Here is a 22,045-nt window from a genome sequence, read left to right as displayed (position 1 = left end):
AAAACAGATATTGAGATTGTCTAGGATTCAGAGTAATTGGTTGGAAAGAAGCATCTTTTAGGATAGCCTTAATCACACTTCATGGGAATAGATGGGGAAACAGTGGAAACAGTGTCAGGCTTTATTTTGGGGGGCTCCAAAATCACTGCAGATGGTGGTTGCAGCCATGAAATTAAAAGACGCTTGCTCCTTGGAAGAAAAGTTATGACCAACCTAGATAGCACATTCAAAAGCAGAGACATTACTTTGCCGACTAAGGTCCGTCTAGTCAAGGCTATGGTTTTTCCTGTGGTCATGTATGGATGTGAGAGTTGGACTGTGAAGAAGGCTGAGTGCCGAAGAATTGATGCTTTTTAACTGTGGTGTTGAAGACTCTTGAGAGTCCCTTGGACTGCAAGGAGATCCAACCAGTCCATTCTGAAGGAGATCAACCCTGGGATTTCTTTGGAAGGAATGATGCTAAAGCTGAAACTCCAATACTTTGGCCACCTCATGCGAAGAGTTGACTCATTGGAAAAGACTGTGATGCTGGGAGGGATTGGGGGCAGGAGGAGAAGGGGACAACCGAGGATGAGATGGCTGGATGGCATCACGGACTCGATGGATGTGAGTCTGAGTGAACTCCAGGAGTTGGTGATGGACAGGGAGGCCTGACGTGCTGCAATTCATGGGGTTGCAAAGAGTTGGACACGACTGAGCGACTGAACTGAACTGTAGGGGGAAAGACAATTGGGTGTTGCATAAAATTGAGAATAGTTCAGTTAAGGGAGTGCTTTTGCCTTTTTTAAACTGATGATGCAAATAGGATAATATTTGTACATATTTTTTAGGGGTACAGTTATTGGTGCACAAGGGTAAAGGGGCCATCTGAGGACTGAGGCATCATCATCTTGACCTATCATGAATTCATGGAAAGTGCCACAGCAAAGTGACTGTGGAACTACATGAGTTAAAGGTCTAAGGAAAACCTAGTCAGGTTCTTGGTAAAGTTGTTTAGTTGCTTGGTCGTGTCCAACTCTTTTGTGACCCCGTGGACTGTAGCCTGCCAGGCTCCTCTGTCCATTCCATGGAATTTCCCAGGCAAGAATACTGGTGTGAGTTGCATTTCCTTCTCCAGAGGATCTTTCTGACCCAGCGATTGAACTCACATCTCCTGCATTGACAGGATGATTCTTTACCACTGAGTCACCACAAAGCCTGGTAAAGGTTGGATGGCTTTTAAGATGAGTATCTTTAGAGGGAAAAATAGACTGAAGTCTTAGATAATAACCAAATAAAACATTTAAAACTTCCCCAAAAGATGCAGGTGTTTGGGGAAAAAAATGCCCAGAGTGGGATGCATGTTGAATTAACCATATAGTAATGATCATAGTGTTAGTGTTCATAGGAGGACAGTCCATCAAAAAAAGAAGTGGAATACTCTGAACTTTTCTGGTTTTATTCAGAACAGGGCTGTGTTGTTTAATAACTGTCATTATGTAAGGAATAGCTGTTGTTTAGAAACTGTCACTATATAATGAGTGTTGAAAATGATAAATATATGTACCCTTGAGTTAATGGAGAAAAAAAAAGACATTGGAACAGTCTTAAATACTTGCTTATTAATCATTTAGAAAATAGACTTGTAGTTTTGCATTAGAAAGCAAGATCAGGATAGATAATATATGAAAATGGAACTTTTTTTTTCCATGAGAGCTGTCCAGAATGAGAAAGGTTATGGATTAGATAGCATAGTCCATATTATTGGAGGTGTATTTAAATAGTAACTAATCACCAATTTTCAGGAATTCCTTCTTTGGGTGGTGGGGGACTTTGTTTCCAGTTTCTGAAAATTTTAATTATTTTTTTAGGTTCTTATTTTTTATATTTTCACCTATTTAGGTTATACCCCTGCGATTAAAGGACAGCTCTTACATGTTGATGCCACTACCAGCATGCAGTACCGGACTCTCTTAGAAGCAGAAATGTTAGCAGTAAGTCTAACGTATATGGTGATATGCGTATACCTATAAAATACAAATTTGGGTTTTTTTTTTAAATATAAAATTTTAATGGTCAAGTCATCAAATGATCTGTCTTCTTATTCAAGAACCACCAGGTGCTCTTGCCCATATTTTTGCGAAGAGTAGATTGTCAATGCTTTGGATTCTTTTTGGCCTCTCCCTATTGCTCTTCTTTTAGGGGAAATGAATACAGGCAGTAATACATGGGTTTTTGGCCTTTAAAAATTTGAGAAGTTGTTAGAAGTTTTTTTTTTAAACTTCATTGTATGGCTAGACTCTCTCCTGTGCTGTAAATAATTAGATAAATTTTTACTGTATGTTTCCTGGCCCCATCAGATTCTTTCTCATGCTTAATAATTCACTGTCGTTTTTATTTATGAATAAAGCACAAAAAAGAAAATCTTATTGATACCCTAAATTGCACCACATTAGAAACAGAATTAATGTGGAAACACTCATGATTAAAAATTGCAGGCCAGGAACTCATTAATCATGCTGATCGTTATTTTTTCTCAGGGATGACAATAATAACCAAATTTACTGTGTGGAATAGCTAATATTCAGAGAGGATTTTTTTATATTAGATGGTATCATTAGGTCCTTAATTGTTTATCTAAACAAGCACATTTACACGATATATGTAAATTAAGAGGAAAATTTTACAGTTATCCAAGAATATATTGAGTACTATAAATATGTGGTAAACTGACATATTCAGCATTTTAATGAATTCCTGAGCTACTGCTGATAAATGGTACTGTGCAATAATGCTATTCCTGGTCAGGCAGCTCTTGCCTTTGGAGAACTGCCAAGTCTTGGCAGGTGAAATATATCACAAAGCACCATGTCAGATTTATAACTACTGTGCTGTCAAATGAGTAGCCAGGAGGCACTGGTGGCCAAACTTCTGTGTGACAGGGTGCATTGCACTCTACCCTCCTTGACCCTGAGCCTCTCATTTAACAGATTAAGTTTAAAGAAGAATTAATGAGGTTACTCTCTTTGTTTAGCTACAGTATCAAAATTGTAGCCTGATTTGTTCTTAAACTTTTTTGGCCACATCATGGCTTAGTATTTCATGAGCTGGATGTAACCATGGGTACTGACCTTTAGCCACAGCAATTTGAAAATCTGTATAGGACCCTCTGTTCAACTCAGTAGGAAAATAATTTTTAATTAGCAGTTTGTGTGAGTTCATTTCTAATGCTGTTCACACAATGTCATGTTTTAATGTCTAACATTTTGCTTAACATTTGGTTTGCAGTTTCACATCAATGCCAGCTACCCCCGAATATGGAACATGCCACAGACATGGCAGTGTGAATTAGAGGTTTATAAAGCCACCTACCACTTCATCTTTGCACAGAAGAATTTCTTCACAGGTAATTTTCTAATAAGTAAAAATACAGTGAGATTTATCAGAGAGAATTTGTTTATATTAAGTTTTGCTGTTAGATTCAACATAGGGACTTAATGACACAATTCATACTTTTTCACTTTTATACTTCTTTTGGGGCTGAGATTATTAGAGGAAAAATTTAAATATATATGTTCTGTGCTGTTTTTTAACCTATAGAAGGAAACTGTGAACCCAAAATTGACCTTGGAAGGACGTGCAAGAATTCTTTTTTGTGTAACTCTAATGGGGGAGTTAGATGGGGAGAATGAATTGGTTTTTTCCTCTTCATGAATTAGGCATCATAGTGGATTTATTATTTTGTTTTAATTATTGTAATCCACATACAATATATTCACATAGTCAAATATGTTTTTGTATTCAGAGTCCCTTCTTAACTCCTTTCTGTTGATGTGTATAATTGAATTGATACTATGGTTAGTTGGAAAAATTCTTTTATTTCTTGCAGCATGTTATGATAACTACTTATTACATTTTATGAGTATGGGAATGTGTAGTCTTCATCTCTGAATAACATAAATGTTTAATCACTACTGTAATTTAAATTATTACATAAAAGTAAGCTTCTTTTTAGCCTTTCTGTAAGAAGTTTAACCAAACAGAATCAGTCTGCTTTTCCAGGATCAGTGGCTACCCCAGAGTTTCTGATATTTGTTTGACTGATTGCTGCATTTATCCATTTGTTTGTCCACCCACTAGTTGTTTATTTGTGGGTATAGCAGTGATTAAGATATGCATAGGTGGTTCTGTCATGACATTATTTACTAGCAATATGATGTGGGCCAAATTGTTTAATTGTTTAAGCTTCAGTTCCTTATCTATGAAATAGAGACGAGTTACATCATTCTTCTCCAGGAGTCGGGTTTCAGGGTCTCAGTAGTAGAAACTTTGACAGAGTCCCAGAAAGTTAAACTTTGTCAGTGAAGCTGGACAATGAATACTTAATTCAGGTTTATGAAAAAAAAAAATGTATATATATCTAAAACTTAGTGTGTATTAGTGTCTGTCTCTGTTTTAAGCAGTTTCACATATTAAATCATTAAACCTCCATAATAACTCTCTGAGGTCAATTTTATTATCATTATTTTACAGAAGAGGGCAGTCCGTTACAGAGGGGTTAAGCACTTTGTCCAGGTTTAGGTTGACCAACCCAATAGTCTGGCCCAAGAATCTGTTTTTATATAAATAACTTCTTTTCCTTCTCATTTAATATTTTGTCATTTCTAACTTTGCTTATCTTTTAAAGTAGATTCCAGTTTCTTTATTTTTAGATTTTTTAGATTATAAATTAATTTATTTAAACTTAAAAAACCCAGCATTTTCAAGCATGTTATACTTTACATTGTATATTCTCCAAATTTCACAATCTCAGACTTTAGTAATGCTAAGAATAGTTAGATAGAAGTATAAATTTCTCAAGATTTAATGTTTATTTTGTAGTAGTGCTTACATTTAGACTGAATATTTTATTAAACAAGTACTCATTTGTTAAATTATAATTGTGTTTTTCTTAAATCATTTTCTTTCTCTAACTCTAATCTTTATGCTTCTATCTGTTGAAATTCACTTTTTGAGTTACTTTTTTGTAAAATTGATTTGGAGAAATTTTAAAAATGTAGAAAGGTACAAAGCTTAAGTTCTCATTTCCCAGATTTAACAACTATAATATTTAGATATATTACTTCTGAAATCTTTCTGCTGCTGTGTGCATGTTCAGTAGTGTCTTACTCTTTGCAACCCCACGGACTAGTAACCCATCAGGCAACTCTGTTGATGGGATTTTCCAGGCAAGAACACTGGAGTGGGTCGCCATTTCCTCCTCCAGGGGATCTTTCCAACCCAGAGATCGAACCTGCATTGGCAGGAGGATTCTTTGCCACTGCACCATCTAGGAAACCCCCAGAAATCTTTCTAGAATCCTTTAAAAACTTTTTTATTCTTTAAAAAAGACAGTCAGAGTAATATTAGTTTAATCTTGGAGAAAACGTACTTGGTCATGGTGTTTGAATTGCTTTTCTGTTTTCTCAGTTTTACATTTCTTTATTGACAGATTTTTGCAGAAAATAAATTATCTATTTGTATGTCTCATGAACCATTCTCACATTAGTTATTAGTGAGCTAAAATTGTTCATAAGCAATTTCAGTGTGATACAAAGATCACTTCATGATAAATACAATATAGAGCTGCCTCAAGAATGAAAGATTCAAAACAAAGGCAGAAAGAATGTCTTTACTGGCAATAGTGAAATTGACTTATGTTTACCCTAAGAGAAGAACACGACATTATAATAGTATCACAATCCCAGTACCACCTGATGGATATTTTATAGGGTGTAGCTTTCCTGGAAGCTCAGCTGGTAAAGTATCTACCTGCAATGCAGGAGATCCCAGTTTGATTCCTGGGTTGGGAAGATCTCACTGGAAGGGGGGTAGGCTACCCACTTCAGTATTCTTGGGCTTCTCTGGTGACTCATCTGGTAAAAAATCCACCTTCAATGTGGGAGACCTGGGTTCAATCCCGGGGTTTGGAAGATCCCTGGAGAAGAGAATGGCGATCTGCTCCACTATTCTAACCTGGAGAATTCCATGGACTATATACAGTCCGAGGGGTCACAAAGAGTCGGACACGACTGAGCGACTTTTGCTGGCCTAGCAAATAGGCCAGCAAATTATAAAGTAAGTTGTAATTATATAGTAATTACTTAATTACTATATTAATTATAAATAATTATTTAAGTAATTGTTACAACTTACTTAATTATAAAGTAAGTTGTAAATGAGGTTTTTTCCCAGACTAATATTTAAATTACCAACTTCACAACTTTTTTTTTTCCATTCCCAATATTTGTTGAGACACGTTTTACAGTTTGGTCCACTACCATTGAAAAAAATTCCATGTATATTTGAAACGAATGTAGTTAACAAATTGCCTATTAGTTCATGTTTAGCTGAATTTTTCAGACATTCTGTATATTTACTGATTTTTCGTATGCTTGACTTATCAATAATTAAGCATCAAGCATCAAAAAGTTTCTTTTTTCTGGTAAATTTATTTGGTAAAACCAGCTGGTAATAAGAGCGTTTTTTGGTTTAAAGAGAAATACATATCAGAAATAGTTTTTGAGGTTCCTAGTAAAAATATTTTGTTACCATAATTTTTAATATTTATCAGTAAAGATGTTATGAAAGCTGGTGGGGAAACTGTACTGCAGAATATATTGAAATTGTAGATAAGATACTTGAAAAACTTGTAAGACATTAAAATAGAAATTGACTAATAACTATAAAATTACATTGGTTTCCTTAGATCGATTATATGTTTGTGTTTATTTCACTAGCAATTATATTTCAGCCTTTTAATTAGTAGTATCAAGTAAATAAATGCAACCACTATAAGCTGAGAGTCTCTTATGAATAATAATTCAAAACAAATACAAACCATGATCTCAACCTGCAGAAAATTAGGAGGGTATCGGGAGAGGGAGTTCTGGAGCCTGAGCCTACCTTCGGGCAAGGGAGTCTTGGCTCCAGACCCCCTTCTGGGCATGGAGGGCAGTGTGTGGTTCCTGTTGGTCAAGAAGGAGGTGGGCTGGGGGCTCAAAGCCAGGGGCAAAGGGGACTTAGCTGAGGCATCTGTCACGCCTACCCCCTGGCCTCCCTCAGTTCCCCACACTTATGTCTTTCCTTCCTTTCACTCTGTCTGACTCTGTCCCTTCCCTATAGCCCAGCCTGGATCCATCCCCATGACCTATTTGCACCTTCCCACTGCTCCCCTGACCGCGGCCCTCCCCCTGCAACCACCCTCTCTTCTACATGGGTGACCTGCTTCAATCTATCTGGGGTCTCACCTCTAGCCAGTCTCCAGCTTTCTGCTGTAGTCTAACCTCAAGCCCTTCTGTTTTGGTCTAACCTCTGAATGTTCCACTGTGGTTATGCCCTTGACCTGCGGTCTAACATCCAGCCTTCTCCTGTACTTTCACCTCTCACCCTCCCACAGCAGTTTCACTGCCCTTATGGTGTAACATCCAGCCATTCCAGTGGTCCAAGGTCTACCCTAGAACTCTCCCTTGCTATTTAACCTCCAACTAATGTGTTCTAGATTTCCCTGATGGCTCAGCAGTTAAAGAATCCATCTGCAGTGCAGAGGAGACAAGAGACGCAGGTTTGATCCCTGGGTCGGGAATATCCCCTGGAGAAGGAAATGGCAACCCACTCCAGTATTCTTGCCTGAAAAATCCCATGGACAGATGAGGCTGGCAAGCTACAGTCCAGAGGGTTGCAAAGAGTCAGACACGACTGAGCAACTAAGCACATCGCTTATGAGCATTTCTTTATTTATCAATGTCAAGTATATTGCACAAGCATGAATTGTGACCCTAACAAGCACATGTAAGATGTGAATACAGAGGAAATCCCCTTGATCTGAAGGCAATTAGAGAAAGGAAGGAAGGGCATTAAGATCTGAAGTGATCTTTGTAAATGAACTCAGTAACATTAATGAAAATTTGCATAGTGTTTTCATAAAACATTCCAAAGCATATTCATTTTTATCACCTTCACAACTCTGAAAAGAGACAGCTGTTACTGTTATCCCTGAGTTAACGGTGAGGAGGTTGAAGAAACATTCAACAACTTGGGCAGACTCATGAAGCCAATAAGTGGGAGAGACATTTAAGAACAATTTTTTGACTATAGACCCTTGTTCTCTCTGTATGGTCATGCTGTTGTTAAAGATGGTTAGCATTTTCCTTAGCAAAGAGGTTACCAAAGAGTGTGTTTATTTTAGAACAGTGACAGTGAAGTCTCTCAGTCGTGTCCGACTCTTTGCGACCCCATAGACTGTAGCCTACCAGGCTCCTCTGTCCATGGAATTTTCCAGGCAATAGTACTGGAGTGGGTTGCCATTTTCTTCTCCATTATTTTAGAAGGGATGAATAATTTGAGTAAAAGTGCAGAACCAAACATGTTTATGAGGGAAAAAAATGAGGAAAAACAACTTGATGAGTGATAAATTTTGTATTGTGTAGTTGATTAATCCCAGAGATGACGTTTGGGCACCTCCTGAGTGCTGACCATTGTGTTAAAGCTATGTAGAAATAAAGTTTTAGAAGTAAGCATAGATACTGTAAGATACGATGAACTACTGGGATTGCTTGTTAAAAGAAATAAAATGTATTTAAAAGAAAGTAAAATTAAGTGGAATTTTCCTTTCTCTAGTCTCAGTTCAGTTCAGTCACTCAGTCGTGTCTGACTCTTTGCGACCCCATGAATCACAGCATGCCAGGCCTCCCTGTCCATCACCAACTCCCGGAGTTCACTCAGATTCATGTTCATCGAGTCCGTGATGCCATCCAGCCATCTCATCCTCAGTCGTCCCCTTCTCCTCCTGCCCCCAATCCCTCCCAACATCAAAGTCTTTTCCAATGAGTCAACTCTTCACATGAGGTGGCCAAAGTATTGGAGTTTCAGCTTTAGCATCATTCCTTCCAAAGAAATCCCAGGGCTGATCTCCTTCAGAATGGACTGGTTGGATCTCCTTGCAGTCCAAGGGACTCTGAACAGTCTTCACCACCACAGTTCAAAAGCATCAATTCTTCGGCGCTCAGCCTTCTTCACAGTCCAACTCTCACATCCATACATGACTACTGGAAAAACCATAGCCTTGACTAGACGGACCTCATTGGCCATATTCCTTTTATTGCTGATATAGTAAAACTCTGCATCTTATTAATATTTATTTTTATTGAAACTTAATATTAAATTATTTTGTCATTTTCCCAAGAGAGGATTTAATATGTGTACAAGTTTCTGTACATTGCAGTTATTTTTAAAATGAGTTCATATGATATTTGACTTCTGATTTCTTTACTGAATCTAATATTTCTCCTTTAAAGATATCCTTTAAAATTCAAGGAAAATGACTTTAAATATATAATTTTGCGTTTTATTTTTCTTAGACTATCTTTAATAAGTGCTACCACTCATGTGCTATCTTGTGACAGTTTCTGTGCTAAAAGTTCACTTATTATCCCCTAAATTCTCACAATAAGTCTGTGCAGTTGTCCCCATTTTGTAAAAGAGAAGACCAATAGAATTTCAGTCATTTGTTCAAGATTATATAACTAGTAAAATGATAAGCCAGAATATAAACCCAGGACTATCTGGTTGTCAAGAGTTTGTGTTATAATAATGGTACTTGCTTCTATCAAATACACAAAGTTCTGCTTTTGTAGCACTGTATTATGCACTGAGTGTACAAAGATGAGCTTGACAATACAAAGATGAGCTTGACACCTTTAGGAGGATGCGATTTATTGAAGAATGTGATTCCTGTGAGTATACAATACATGCAAGTGATGTGAATGCCAGAAGGAAAAGCACTGTGATATCTTTATATAGTATAAAGAGCTTTTGCCTGTTGGGTTTAAAGTATGAAAGGATATGCAGACAAAATATATAAACACAATTTTGAAAAGCAACAATTAAACCATCTGATGCAGCAGTACAGTAAATTAGCAGTCAGTATAGCTGATTGACTGTAATTCTAAGGCCAAGACTTTGTTTTGCTCACATTGTATTCCCAGGGTCTAGAACAGAGTGTGCACACAGTAGACATTCTGTAGATATTTGTTTTGTGAATAAAGTGACATGAAAAAATATTCAACCCTCGTTGTAATTAAAGTATTCAATTAAACTGAGATATCATTTTTCAGTTACCAGAAATAAAGCTGCAGCACCCTAGCTGCCATCAAAAAAAATAAAAATAGAAAGAGGTAGAAAGAAATATAATGCAGGAACAGGTACATTGAAATAGATAGTTGACCATACATTTTTAATAACATAAATTGATCTACTACTTTTGGAAAGCAGTTTGTGATTTATTGTTCCTTAGTCATTCAGTCGTGTTCAACTCTTTGCGACCCTATGGACTGTAGCTCTCCAGGAGCCTTTGTCCACAGGATTTCCCAGGAAAGAATACTGGAGTGGGTTCACATTTCCTTCTCTAGGGGGTCTTCCTGACCCAGGAATCAAACCTATGTCTCCTGCATCTCCTGCATTGGCAGGTAGATTCTGTACCACTGAGCCAGCTGTGGAGTCCTTGTGATTTATAATAACCTTAAAAAATTCATAAACTTTGACCTGGCAAATCTACTTTTGAAATCTATCCTGACAGAATAATTCTGAATATGTAAAATATCTTGTATGGAAATATATGCAATAACATACATCATCTACAACAGAAATTTGAAGAAAGTCTAAATATCCAAGTACAGTAAATGGTTAAATAAATCTTTGCAGATCTTTTTAATGAACTATCATTAAAATCTTTGTTACTGTCTATTAAATAACATGGCAAAATTTTGAGTTCAGTGACAAAAAGTAATACATAAAATGTGCATCTAGGATACTGTAAAAATTTACATAGAGAAAAAACTTGAATGAGATATGTCCACAATATTAGGTATTTGAGTAGCAGACTATCAGGTGATTTTCTTGCTCTTTTATCTTCTTAAGTTTCTTTAAAGATATAATAGGTATATGAAATACATTAAAATTTTTCTTATCTGTAACTGTGATTAGTAAGTGAGCATTTTTACTGTCAAACTGTTTGTTATTGTTGTGCTTCAGTTGCTAAGTCATTTCCAACTCTTTGTAAACCCATGAACTGCAGCACATCAGGGTTTTCTGTCCTTCACTATCTCCCTGACTTTACTTAAACTCATGTCCATTGAGTTAGTGATGCTATCCAACCATCTGATCCTTTGTCGCCTCCTTCTCCTCTTGCCCTCAGTCTTTCCCAGCATCAGGGTCTTTTCCAGTGAGTCAGCCCTTCGCATCAAGTGGTCAAAGTACTGGGGCTTCAGTTTCAGCATTAGATCTTCCAGTGAATATTCAGGATTAATTTCCTTTAGTATTGACTGGTTTGATTTCCTTGCTGTCCAGGGGACTCTCAAGAGTCCTGTCCAACACCACAGTTTGAAAGTTGGTCAGTTCTTCAGCACTCAGCCTTCTTTATGGTTCAACCCTCACATCTGTACATGACTACTAGAAAAACCATAGCTTTGACTATACTGACCTTTGTTAGCAAAGTAATGTCTCTGCTTTATAATACACTGTCTACGTTTGTCATAGCTATTTTTCAAAGGAGCAAGTGTTTTTTAATTTAATGGCTGCAGTCACCATCTGGATTGATTTTTGGAGGCCCAGAAAATGAAATCTGACACTGTTTCCACATTTTCCCCATCTGTTTGCCATGATCTTAGTTTTTTGAATGTTGAGTTTTGAGCCAGCTTTTTCACTCTACTCTCTCACCTTCATCAAGAGGCTTTTTAGTTCCTCTTTACTTTCTGTTATTAAAGCGGTATCATCTGCATATATGAGGTTGTTGATAATTCTCCTGCAATTTTAATTTAGCTCCATCTTAATCACCTTTTAATATTTTCATATAAAAATTCTTTTTAGTTACAATTGAAAACATCATTTTTGATGTTAGAATATTTTTATCTTGTTTTCCGAATTTCAATTAATTGTACATTTTGTCTCCTTAGATTTAATTCAAGACTGGTCAAGTGATAGTGCACCAGACATTTTCTCATTTGTTCCATATACATGGAATTTTAAAATCATGTTTCATCAATTTGAAATGATTTGGGCAGCTAATCAGCACAACTGGATTGACTGTTCCACTAAACAACAGGAAAATGGTAGGTACTTAAAAAAAAATTAGGTTAAATATTCTGTTCATTAAGACAAATATCAATAAAGAAAATTGGTGTTGATTTTGTAGTTTTAATAGATAATAGAATTGACCTTTTTTTGCATTGTCTTGTGAGGCTCTCAGAGAACTATTTCAGAATTCATATTGAACTAAGCAGTTAAGTTTAATTGTGTATAATAAGTATGTATTTAAGGCAGTTTTAATTTAATTTTATTTTTTGGAAATTAAATTTCTTTTTCTCTCTTTTGCAGTGTACCTGGCAGCCTGTGGGGAAACATTAAACATTGATTTTTCTTTGCCTTTTACGGACTTTGTTCCAGCTACATGTAATACCAAGTTCTCTTTAAAAGTACGTATAATTGGTTGCATTGTTTGTTCCACAGGTTTATTAGTAAGTTTGATTTCCCGGTGCTTATCTTTATTTTCTCCTGCCCATTCTGTTGCCAGCCTGCAGTATTTTGGCTTTCCTCAACTGTTCACTAACTTCAGTGTCACAGAATTGCTTCTGTTTTTTTTTTTTTTGGTAGTTAGTTGCAATATTCTGTCATTCCTGTAAATTCCCTAAGTTCCCCTAAGAAGTTGGACAATAATTTGAAAACATATGTGTACTCCAGTATTCACGGCAGCATTAGTTACAGTAGCCAGGATATGGAAGCAACCTTAGTGCCCATTGACAGATGAATGAATGTGGATGAAGAAAATGTGGTATATGTACTCACTAGAGTATTACTTAGCCTTAAAAAAGAATGAGATCTTGCCATTTGTGACATAGATGACCTAGAATGGGTATTATGCTTAGTGAAATAAGTCAGACAGAGAAAGACAAATACTGTATGTTTTCACTTATATTTGGAATCTAAAGAACAAAATGAATGAATAAAGCAGAAATAGACTCTCAGATACAAAAAACAAACTAGTGGTTGCTAGAAGGGGGAGGGGTGAAATAGGTGAAGGAGATTAAAAGGTATAAATTACCAGTTATAAAATAAATAGATAGCAGAGATGTAATGTAGAGCACAGGGAATATAATCAATATCTTGTCATAACTTTGTATAATGTGTAATCCATAAAAACATTGAATCACTCTGTTGTACAACTAAAACGAGTATATTGAATAATATTGAAAGTAACTGTATAAGAAAGCTGTGGTACATATACACAATGGAGTATTACTCAGCCATTAAAAAGAATTCATTTGAATCAGTTCTGATGAGATGGATGAAACTGGAGCCTATTATACAGAGTGAAGTAAGCCAGAAAGAAAAACACCAATACAGTATACTAACACATATATATGGAATTTAGGAAGATGGCAATGACGACCCTGTATGCAAGACAGGGAAAGAGACACAGATGTGTATAATGGACCTTTGGACTCAGAGGGAGAGGGAGATGGTGGGATGATTTGGGAGAATGACATTCTAACATGTATACTATCATGTAAGAATTGAATCGCCAGTCTATGTCTGACGCAGGATGCAGCATGCTTGGGGCTGGTGCATGGGGAATGACCCAGAGAGATGTTATGGGGAGGGAGGTGGGAGGGGGGTTCATGTTTGGGAACGCATGTAAGAATTAAAGATATTAAAATTTAAAAAACAAAAAGCTAAAAAAAAAAAAAAAGAAAGTAACTGTACTTCGGTTAAAAAGAAGTTGGCTGATGAAAAATAATTCCTTGAGTCAGTTATTTTGTTAGAGCTCATTTCTAACCTCTGTAACTAATCTTTATTTTCTCTTAAGAATTTATTGTAGCTCTAATGTTTTACTGAGTCTGTGAGCTAGATTGTACTTTTTTTTGTACAGTTGACCCTTGAACAGTCTGGGGATTGGGGTGCTGACTCTCCCTCCCATCAAAAAATTCATGTGCAACTTAGAGTTGGTTCTCCTTAGATTCTCCATATCCTTGGTTCCTCTGTATCCAAGGTTCAGGATCTGCAGATTCAACCAACTGCAGAGCATATAGTAATGTAGTATTTACCATTGAAAAAAAATCCACGCATAAGTGGACTTGTGTATTCACACCTGTATTATTCAAAGATCAACAGTATTTCATTTCTAATTGTACCCTTGAATTCAGGGAATACACAAGGACCTTTCTTCCTTTTATCCAAAAGCCAGCTCTGAGGAGTTCAAAATTCATGGTACATCTAATTTTAAGGTATATACAATCAACAGTAGTTATAGTATTGATGGAGGTTATGGTGGTAAAAAAATAAAAGCAATAGTACAAGCAGCCAGTACTTTTTAACATCTTCTTAGTGCCAGACACTATTCCAATTGCTTTATGTGTAGTAATTCATTTAATTCTCAGAACAACCTTCTTAAAGTAGTTGTTATGAACATTTGGGCTTCCCTGGTGGCTTAGAGGTTAAAGCGTCTGCCTCTAATGTGGGAGACCTGGGTTCAATCCTTGGGTCGGGAATATCCCCTGGAGAAGGAAATGGCAACCCACTCCAGTATTCTTGCCTTGGGAATCCCATAGATGGAGGAGCCTGGTGGGCTACAATCCATGGGGTCGCAAAGAGTCGGACACGACTGAGCGACTTCACTTTCACTTTCACTTTATGTATATTTATGGAATGGGAAACTGAGGAGGCAAGTTTATGTAACTTGTCATTAGCTAGTGAGTGGCTAAGTTGAAATTTGGACCCAGGCAGTAAAGCTTACTGTGGTGCCTGTTAAGAAACCAGGCATCAAGATGAGCAAAGATTGGGGCACCTGTCCGTCTAGTCAAGGCTATGGTTTTTCTTGTGGTCATGTATGGATGTGAGAGTTGGACTGTGAAGAAGGCTGAGCGCCGAAGAATTGATGCTTTTGAACTGTGGTGTTGGAGAAGACTCTTGAGAGTCCCTTGCACTGCAAGGAGATCCAACCAGTCCATTCTGAAGGAGATCAGCCCTGGGATTTCTTTGGAAGGAATGATGCTAAAGCTGAAACTCCAGTACTTTGGCCACCTCATGCGAAGAGTTGACTCATTGGAAAAGACTTTGATGTTGGGAGGGATTGGGGGCAGGAGGAGAAGGGGACGACTGAGGATGAGATGGCTGGATGGCATCACTGACACGATGGACGCGAGTCTTGAGTGAACTCCAGGAGCTGTGATGGACAGAGAGGCCTGGCGTGCTGCGATTCATGGGGTCACAGAATTGGACATGACTGAGCGACTGAACTGACCTGAAGGGAAAAAAGTGAAAGATCCTTTGATATACTTCTTAAAAGCCAGTTGAGGAACCAAGACTTTCTAAATATAGACAATCATATTTTAATTAATGAAAATATTCAACATATTCCATCTGAGCTCATATTAGATAATTTTAGTTTTTTTAATTGAATTATATGTGAAATATCCAAGGAAACTTCTTACTGTTCTCTAAAAGTTTTGCAGTTTGTTTCCCTGATTTTTTTCTTGACTTACTAAGCAGAATTTCAGATAATGTAAAATCTTATTCCAGTTACTTAACTGACTATTCAGTGTAAATTTGCAATTTCAGATTTATTTTTTACTGAATTTATTCTCAAGCATATTATAGATAGACTTGCTTGTAAATAGTATTCTAGCAAACTTCTGTACCTGTTTTATTACCTTGGATTATTATAAATTGTTTTTTAGGGTGAAGATGTTGACCTTCATTTGTTTCTACCAGATTGCCACCCTAGTAAATACTCATTATTTATGCTGGTAAAGAATTGCCATGCCAGTAAAATGACTCATGATACTGGTATTCCTGCTGAATGTCAAAGTGGCCAGAAAACAGTCAAACCAAAATGGCGGAATATCACTCAAGAAAAGTAAGTATTTAATATTAGCAATTTAAGTATTTTGTGTTAATGTGGAAAAATTACACTTTCAGTCCTTTCAGAGAATAACAGTAAAATTCATTTATATGTAACTGGTGTTTAAATACAATTAAAGGAATAAGTACCTGACTAGAAACTTTATTTTTTATTCTTCAAAGGGCTGGTTGGGTTGAATGCTGGACTGTCCCAAGTGTCATGCTTACAATTGATTATACATGGCATCCAATTTATCCACAAAAAGCAGATGAACAGCTGAAACAGTCATGTAAGTGTTTCTGTATAATCAGTATCTTAAAATATCGAAATTGACAAACATCAAGGATACAAAGAAGAAAATAAAACTTTGTGGAAATGCGTCTATTCTTTTGACATAGTTATGCTTTTTAAGATTTTTGGTATAACTTTCTTTGGGCATTTGCTATCAATTACTAGGCCAAGCTGTTCCTTGGTTTACTTTATCTCATTTAATCCTTAAAGCAACTCTATGAAATAGATATTATAATATTATTGTCATTGTAGAGTTGAGGAAATATGCTCAAAGAAAGGAATAATTTTCTCAAGGTCTGGTGGGCAGAGCTGGAGTATGAAATCAGGTATATGTACATCTATAGATTTAGAGTGCTTGATTTTGTAAAATATTAGTTTCTTTAATGCATTTTGACAGCTGTCATATTATTTATAGTTTCCCTGAGGCTTAAGTGCAGCTTTATTTGGGTTCAAAGTGGGATTAGAATCTAGTGAAAATATTTTCTTTGTATTTTTCCAGTGAGTTAAATATTAAAGAATAGTTTTTGTAACTTTCTTATATATAGATCTGGATAATGCCACAGTGCATTTGTATAGCTGTTTATGTGAAACTAACTTTATAGTTTAATGTCCAAGTATAGTTAGAGCCTAGTTCTGACCCAGCTTTACTGTATATTGCCAGAACTTGATGATAATAGTGCCTTTGTTAATGAAAACTTTTTATTGATTCTTTGTAGTAATAATAATAATAAGCAAAGACTTATTTGGAGCTCTTTCTGGATTTGTGTATTTTTATATGTATTTCAATGAAGTCTATTCTTTATTGTATTTTTAATTATTAGTCTTTTAGTTTTGTTTTCATTATATACTGGAGACATTTTATTAGTGTTAGTTGATTTCATATTTACAAAATAGAATTTTTTAGTGAATAGTTCCTTGAAGAACTTTTAAGAGATCCTTTTCCCCCTTTCCACTCAAACATTATTCTTTTTTTCCCCTCAATTAATTCCAGTGTCAGAAATGGAAGAAACAATGCTATCTGTGTTAAGGCCATCTCAGAAAACAGACAGAGTTGTTTCTTCTCCCTCTACTTCTTCACGTCCTCCTATTGATCCCTCAGAACTTCCACCTGATAAACTTCATGTAGAAATGGAACTGTCTCCAGATTCTCAGATAACTCTCTATGGACCTCTATTAAATGCCTTTCTGTGTATTAAGGTAAGATTTTTAAAAGAATGTCCATATTTTTAAATGTAGGAAAAGCAGTTAACTATCTAACTGATATTGAGACCATATGAAATGGCCAGTTTTATGATTTAAAGCATTTAGGATATATTATATGTTGACTGAACTTGTGTTGTTAGGCTCAATTATAAAATTATTTGTTAAAAATAGTCTTTAAAACTCTTCATTTAGCAGTTTTTTGAGAAGGTAGTGTATTCTAGGAATTTTGTGCTAGTTGCTAGAGATAAATGATATAGCATATGTTGCTAAGAAGATAGGCTAGAGGATTATAGCAGGATAGATATGTACATGGACAATTTTAACACATTGTAATTAATGTGGCAGAGAAGTATAAAAGAACTTTGTTATCTGAGGATATGTACCAGAAAAGGCTACTTCAAGTGAGTTCATTAAAAACCAACAATTCTACTTCATGGTAAATAATAAGCAAAGAGTTATTTGGAGCTCTATCTTGAGTTCAGTTCAGTTAAGTCTCTCAGTCATGTCCAACCCTTTGTGACCCCATGAATCGCAGCATGCCAGGCCTCCCTGTCCATCACCAACTCCCGGAGTTCACCCAGACTCATGTCCATTGAGTCAGTGATGCCATCCAGCCATCTCATCCTCTGTCATCACCTTCTCCTTCTGCCTCTAATCCCTCCCAGCATCAGAATCTTTTCCAATGAGTCAACTCTTCGCATGAGGTGGCCAAAATATTGGAGTTTCAGCTTGAGCATCATTCCTTCCAAAGAACACCCAGGACTGATCTCCTTTAGGATGGACTGGTGGGATCTCCTTGCAGTCCAAGGGACTCTCAAGAGTCTTCTCCAACACCACAGTTCAAAAGCATTAATTCTTCGGCACTCAGCTTTTTTCACAGTCCAACTTTCACATCCATACATGCTAGGAAAACCATAGTCTTGACTAGATGGACCTTTGTTGGAAAAGTAATGTCTCTGATTTTTAATATGTTGTCTAGGTTGGTCATAACTTTCCTTCCAAGGAGTAAGTGTCTTTTAATTTCATGGCTGCAGTCACCAACTGCAGTGATTTGGGAGCCCAAAAAAATAGTCTGACACTGTTTCCACTGTTTCCCCATCTATTTCCCATGAAGTGATGGGACCAGATGCCATGATCTTAGTTTTCTGAATGTTGAGCTTTAAGCCAACTTTTTCGCTCTACTTTTTCACTTTCGTCAAGAGGCTTTTTAGCTCCTCTTCACTTTCTTCCATAAGGGTGGTGTCATCTGCATATCTGAGGTTATTGATATTTCTCCCGGCAATCTTGATTCCAGCTTGTGCTTCTGCCAGCCCAGCATTTCTCATGATGTACTCTGCATATAAGTTAAATAAGCAGGGTGACAATATACAGCCTTGATGTACTCCTTTTCCTATTTGGAACCAGTCTGTTGTTCCATGTCCAGTTCTAACTGTTGCTTCCTGATCTGCATACAGATTTCTCAAGAGGCAGGTCAGGTGGTCTGGTATTCCCATCTCTCTCAGAATTTTCCACAGTGTATTGTGATCCACACAGTCAAAGGCTTTGGCATAGTCAATAAAGCAGAAAGAGATGTTTTTCTGGAACTCTCTTGCTTTTTTGATGATCCAGCGGATGTTGGCAATTTGATCTCTGGTTCCTCTGCCTTTTCTAAAACCAGCTTGAACATCTGGAAGTTCATGGTTCACGTGTTGCTGAAGCCTGCCTTGGAAAATTTTGAGCAATACTTTACTAGCGTGTGAGATGAGTGCAGGTATGCAGTAATTTGAGCATTGTTTGGCATTGCCTTTCTTTGGGATTGGAATGAAAACTGACCTTTTCCAGTCCTGTGGCCACTGCTGAGTTTTCCAAATTTGCTGGCCTATTGAGTGCAGCACTTTCACAGCATCATCTTTCAGGATTTGAAATAGCTCAACTGGAATTCCATCACCTCTGCTAGCTTTGTTTGTAGTGATGCTTTTTAAGGCCCACTTGACTTCACATTCCAGGATGTCTGGCTCTAGGTGAGTGATCACACCATTGTGATTATTTTGGTCATGAAGGTCTTTTTTGTACAGTTCTTCTGTGTATTCTTGCCACTTCTTCTTAATATCTTCTGCTTCTGTTAGGTCCATACCATTTCTGTCCTTTATCGAGCCCATCTTGCATGAAATGTTCCCTTGGTATCTCTAATTTTCTTGAAGAGATCTCTAGGCTTTCCCATTCTGTTGTTTTCCTCTATTTCTTTGCATTGATCACTGAGGAAGGCTTTCTTATCTCTCCTTGCTATTCTTTAGAATTCTGCATTCAGAGATGCTTATATCTTTCCTTTTCTCCTTTACTTTTCACTTCTCTTCTTTTCACAGCTATATGTAACGCCTCCCCAGACAGCCATTTTGCTTTTTTCCATTTCTTTTCCATGGGGATGGTCTTGATCCCTATCTCCTGTACAATGTCACGAACCTCCATCCATAGTTCATCAGGCACATTATCTGTCAGATCTAGTACCTTAAATCTATTTCTCACTTCTTCTGTATAATCATAAGAAATTTTATTTAGGTCATACTTGAATGGTCTAGTGGTTTTCCCTACTTTCTTCAATTTAAATCTGAATTTGGCAATAAGGAGTTCATGATCTGAGCCACAGTCAGCTCCTGGTCTTGTTTTTGCTGACTGTATAGAGCTTCTTTGACTGCAAAGAATATAATCAATCTGATTTTGGTGTTGACCATGTGGTGATGTCCATGTGTAGAGTCTTCTCTTGTGTTGTTGGAAGAGGGTGTTTGCTATGGCCTGTGTGTTCTCTTGGCAAAACTCTATTAGTCTTGCCCTGCTTCATTCCATATTCCAAGGCCAAATTTGCCTGTTACCCCAGGTATGTCTTGACTTCCTACTTTCACATTCCAGTCCCCTATAATGAAGAGGACATGTTTCTTGGGTATTAGTTCTACAAAGTCTTACAGGTGTTCATAGAACTGTTCAACTTCAGCTTCAGCTTTACTGGTCAGGGTATAGACTTAAATTACTGTGATACTGAATGGTTTTCCTTGGAAACGAACAGAGATCATTCTGTTGTTTTTGAGATTGCATCCAAGTACTGGATTTTGGACTCTTTTGTTGACTATGATGGCTACTCCATTTCTTCTAAGGGATTCCTGCCCACAATAGTAGATGTAATGGTCATCTGAGTTAAATTCACCCATTCCAGTCCATTTTAGTTCACTGATTCCTAGAATATCGACATTCACTCTTGCCGTCTCCTGTTTGACCACTTCCAGTTTGCCTTGATTCATGGACCTAACATTCCAGGTTCCTATGCAGTATTGCTCTTTACAGCAATATTTAGCTCTATCTTGAAAATTGAAGCCAATATTTGAAAATGAAATCATTTCAGAGTGGGACAAATTTAGGCTCTGAAGAAATATGCACTGCTTATTTGAGCAAAGACCAAATCAAGTGTTGATTCATTTTGATAATTTTTCCAATGAAATGTATAATATGATTGTATAGTATGACAGTACTTTAGGGTCTCTGTAGCATGTTTATGGATAGAAACTATTTTAAGAAAAATATTTGATCATTTATTCAGTTTTCTATACTTTGCTTTTATTCTTTTGATACTCAAATCATGCTTTTAACAATGCCCCAACAAAACATCACTAGTTTTTGTTGATTTACTCTTTTTTATAGGTAACTTCCCTAAGCCGTCCAGATTTTCACTTATAACTGATATTTTATCTGTGATTTGAGCAGTTATTCAGAATCACATTCAGCTACTTCATGAAATTTTTCATTTTTCCAGGATTTTGCAAATTCACTTTGCTTTAGATTTTCATTGTACTCTTGGATATCTACTACATCTGATAATCAAAGAGAGAAGAATTGACCAAATTTTACCAGCCATGAGCAGTAGAGTTAGTTGTGGCATGGGTGTTTGTGTGAATCTGACTTTATCAGATTACTTATTTGCTTACTTATTTGCTTACTTATTTGCTTCCTTTTGTAATTTCACAATTGCAGAGGTTTGGATATTGAAGGGTTAACTAACAAGGAATCCTTTAATGTACAGTAACAGGAAAAATTAATTCTGGAAAGGTCTAGGATGATCAAGGTTGGCCTGGGATGGACACTCCAGATTGATTAACAAAGGTTCTCTTAAAGAAGTGCTAGCTGAATAAATTTTGAAATTTTTTAAAGTCTCATTATTTGATTTCCTATATTTATTAAAACTGCCATAGAGCATCAGATGATGCAATTTAAGGTAAAAGATGCAAGGGGAAATGTGTTTAATATTTTTGGAAAGCTATGGTTTCTGTTTGCCTTTTCTTTCCCTAAGGTTTTAGAGATTCTTGAAGGAATAAAGGAGTAGTTCTTCAGATACAAAGGGAGGAAACACCCACAAACACAGATTTTTTTTCTCTCATGACCATTTTGTAGCCTAAAATATTCTACAAATATTTCTCTCAGTATCTTATTTTCTTGGTATTACATGTGAATATCTATAAAGGATCTAAAATTAAAGAGGCTGAATTTTATTTTAATTTAAATAGAAGCAATGATTTTGTTAGCAGGTGTAGGTGGTTGAATTGATACAATATCAGTTTTGAATACTGCCAGAGAAGTATTAACTGTTTTTGCATTCAGTTCAGTTCAGTTGCTCAG

The 22,045-nt window shown here is 36.5% G+C and overlaps 1 protein-coding gene across 9 annotated transcripts in view; it reads left to right on the top strand.

Annotated features, from left to right (window-relative positions):
* Positions 1-22,045, top strand: part of BLTP1 (bridge-like lipid transfer protein family member 1) — a 202,584-nt gene that overhangs the window by 48,467 nt on the left and 132,072 nt on the right. For all 9 annotated transcript variants that reach the window (XM_069557468.1, XM_069557472.1, XM_069557473.1 and 6 more), the window contains 7 exons: positions 1,882-1,973; positions 3,268-3,385; positions 11,970-12,125; positions 12,391-12,488; positions 15,750-15,928; positions 16,096-16,202; positions 17,196-17,401. In XM_069557468.1, the coding sequence (XP_069413569.1) occupies positions 1,882-1,973; positions 3,268-3,385; positions 11,970-12,125; positions 12,391-12,488; positions 15,750-15,928; positions 16,096-16,202; positions 17,196-17,401 (956 nt within the window). The remainder of the gene's footprint in view (positions 1-1,881; positions 1,974-3,267; positions 3,386-11,969; positions 12,126-12,390; positions 12,489-15,749; positions 15,929-16,095; positions 16,203-17,195; positions 17,402-22,045) is intronic.

This window comes from Ovis canadensis, chromosome 17 (genome assembly GCF_042477335.2).
Source record: "Ovis canadensis isolate MfBH-ARS-UI-01 breed Bighorn chromosome 17, ARS-UI_OviCan_v2, whole genome shotgun sequence".
Classification (NCBI taxonomy): Eukaryota; Metazoa; Chordata; class Mammalia; order Artiodactyla; family Bovidae; genus Ovis; species Ovis canadensis.
This window is presented reverse-complemented; position numbering and strand designations above follow the sequence as displayed.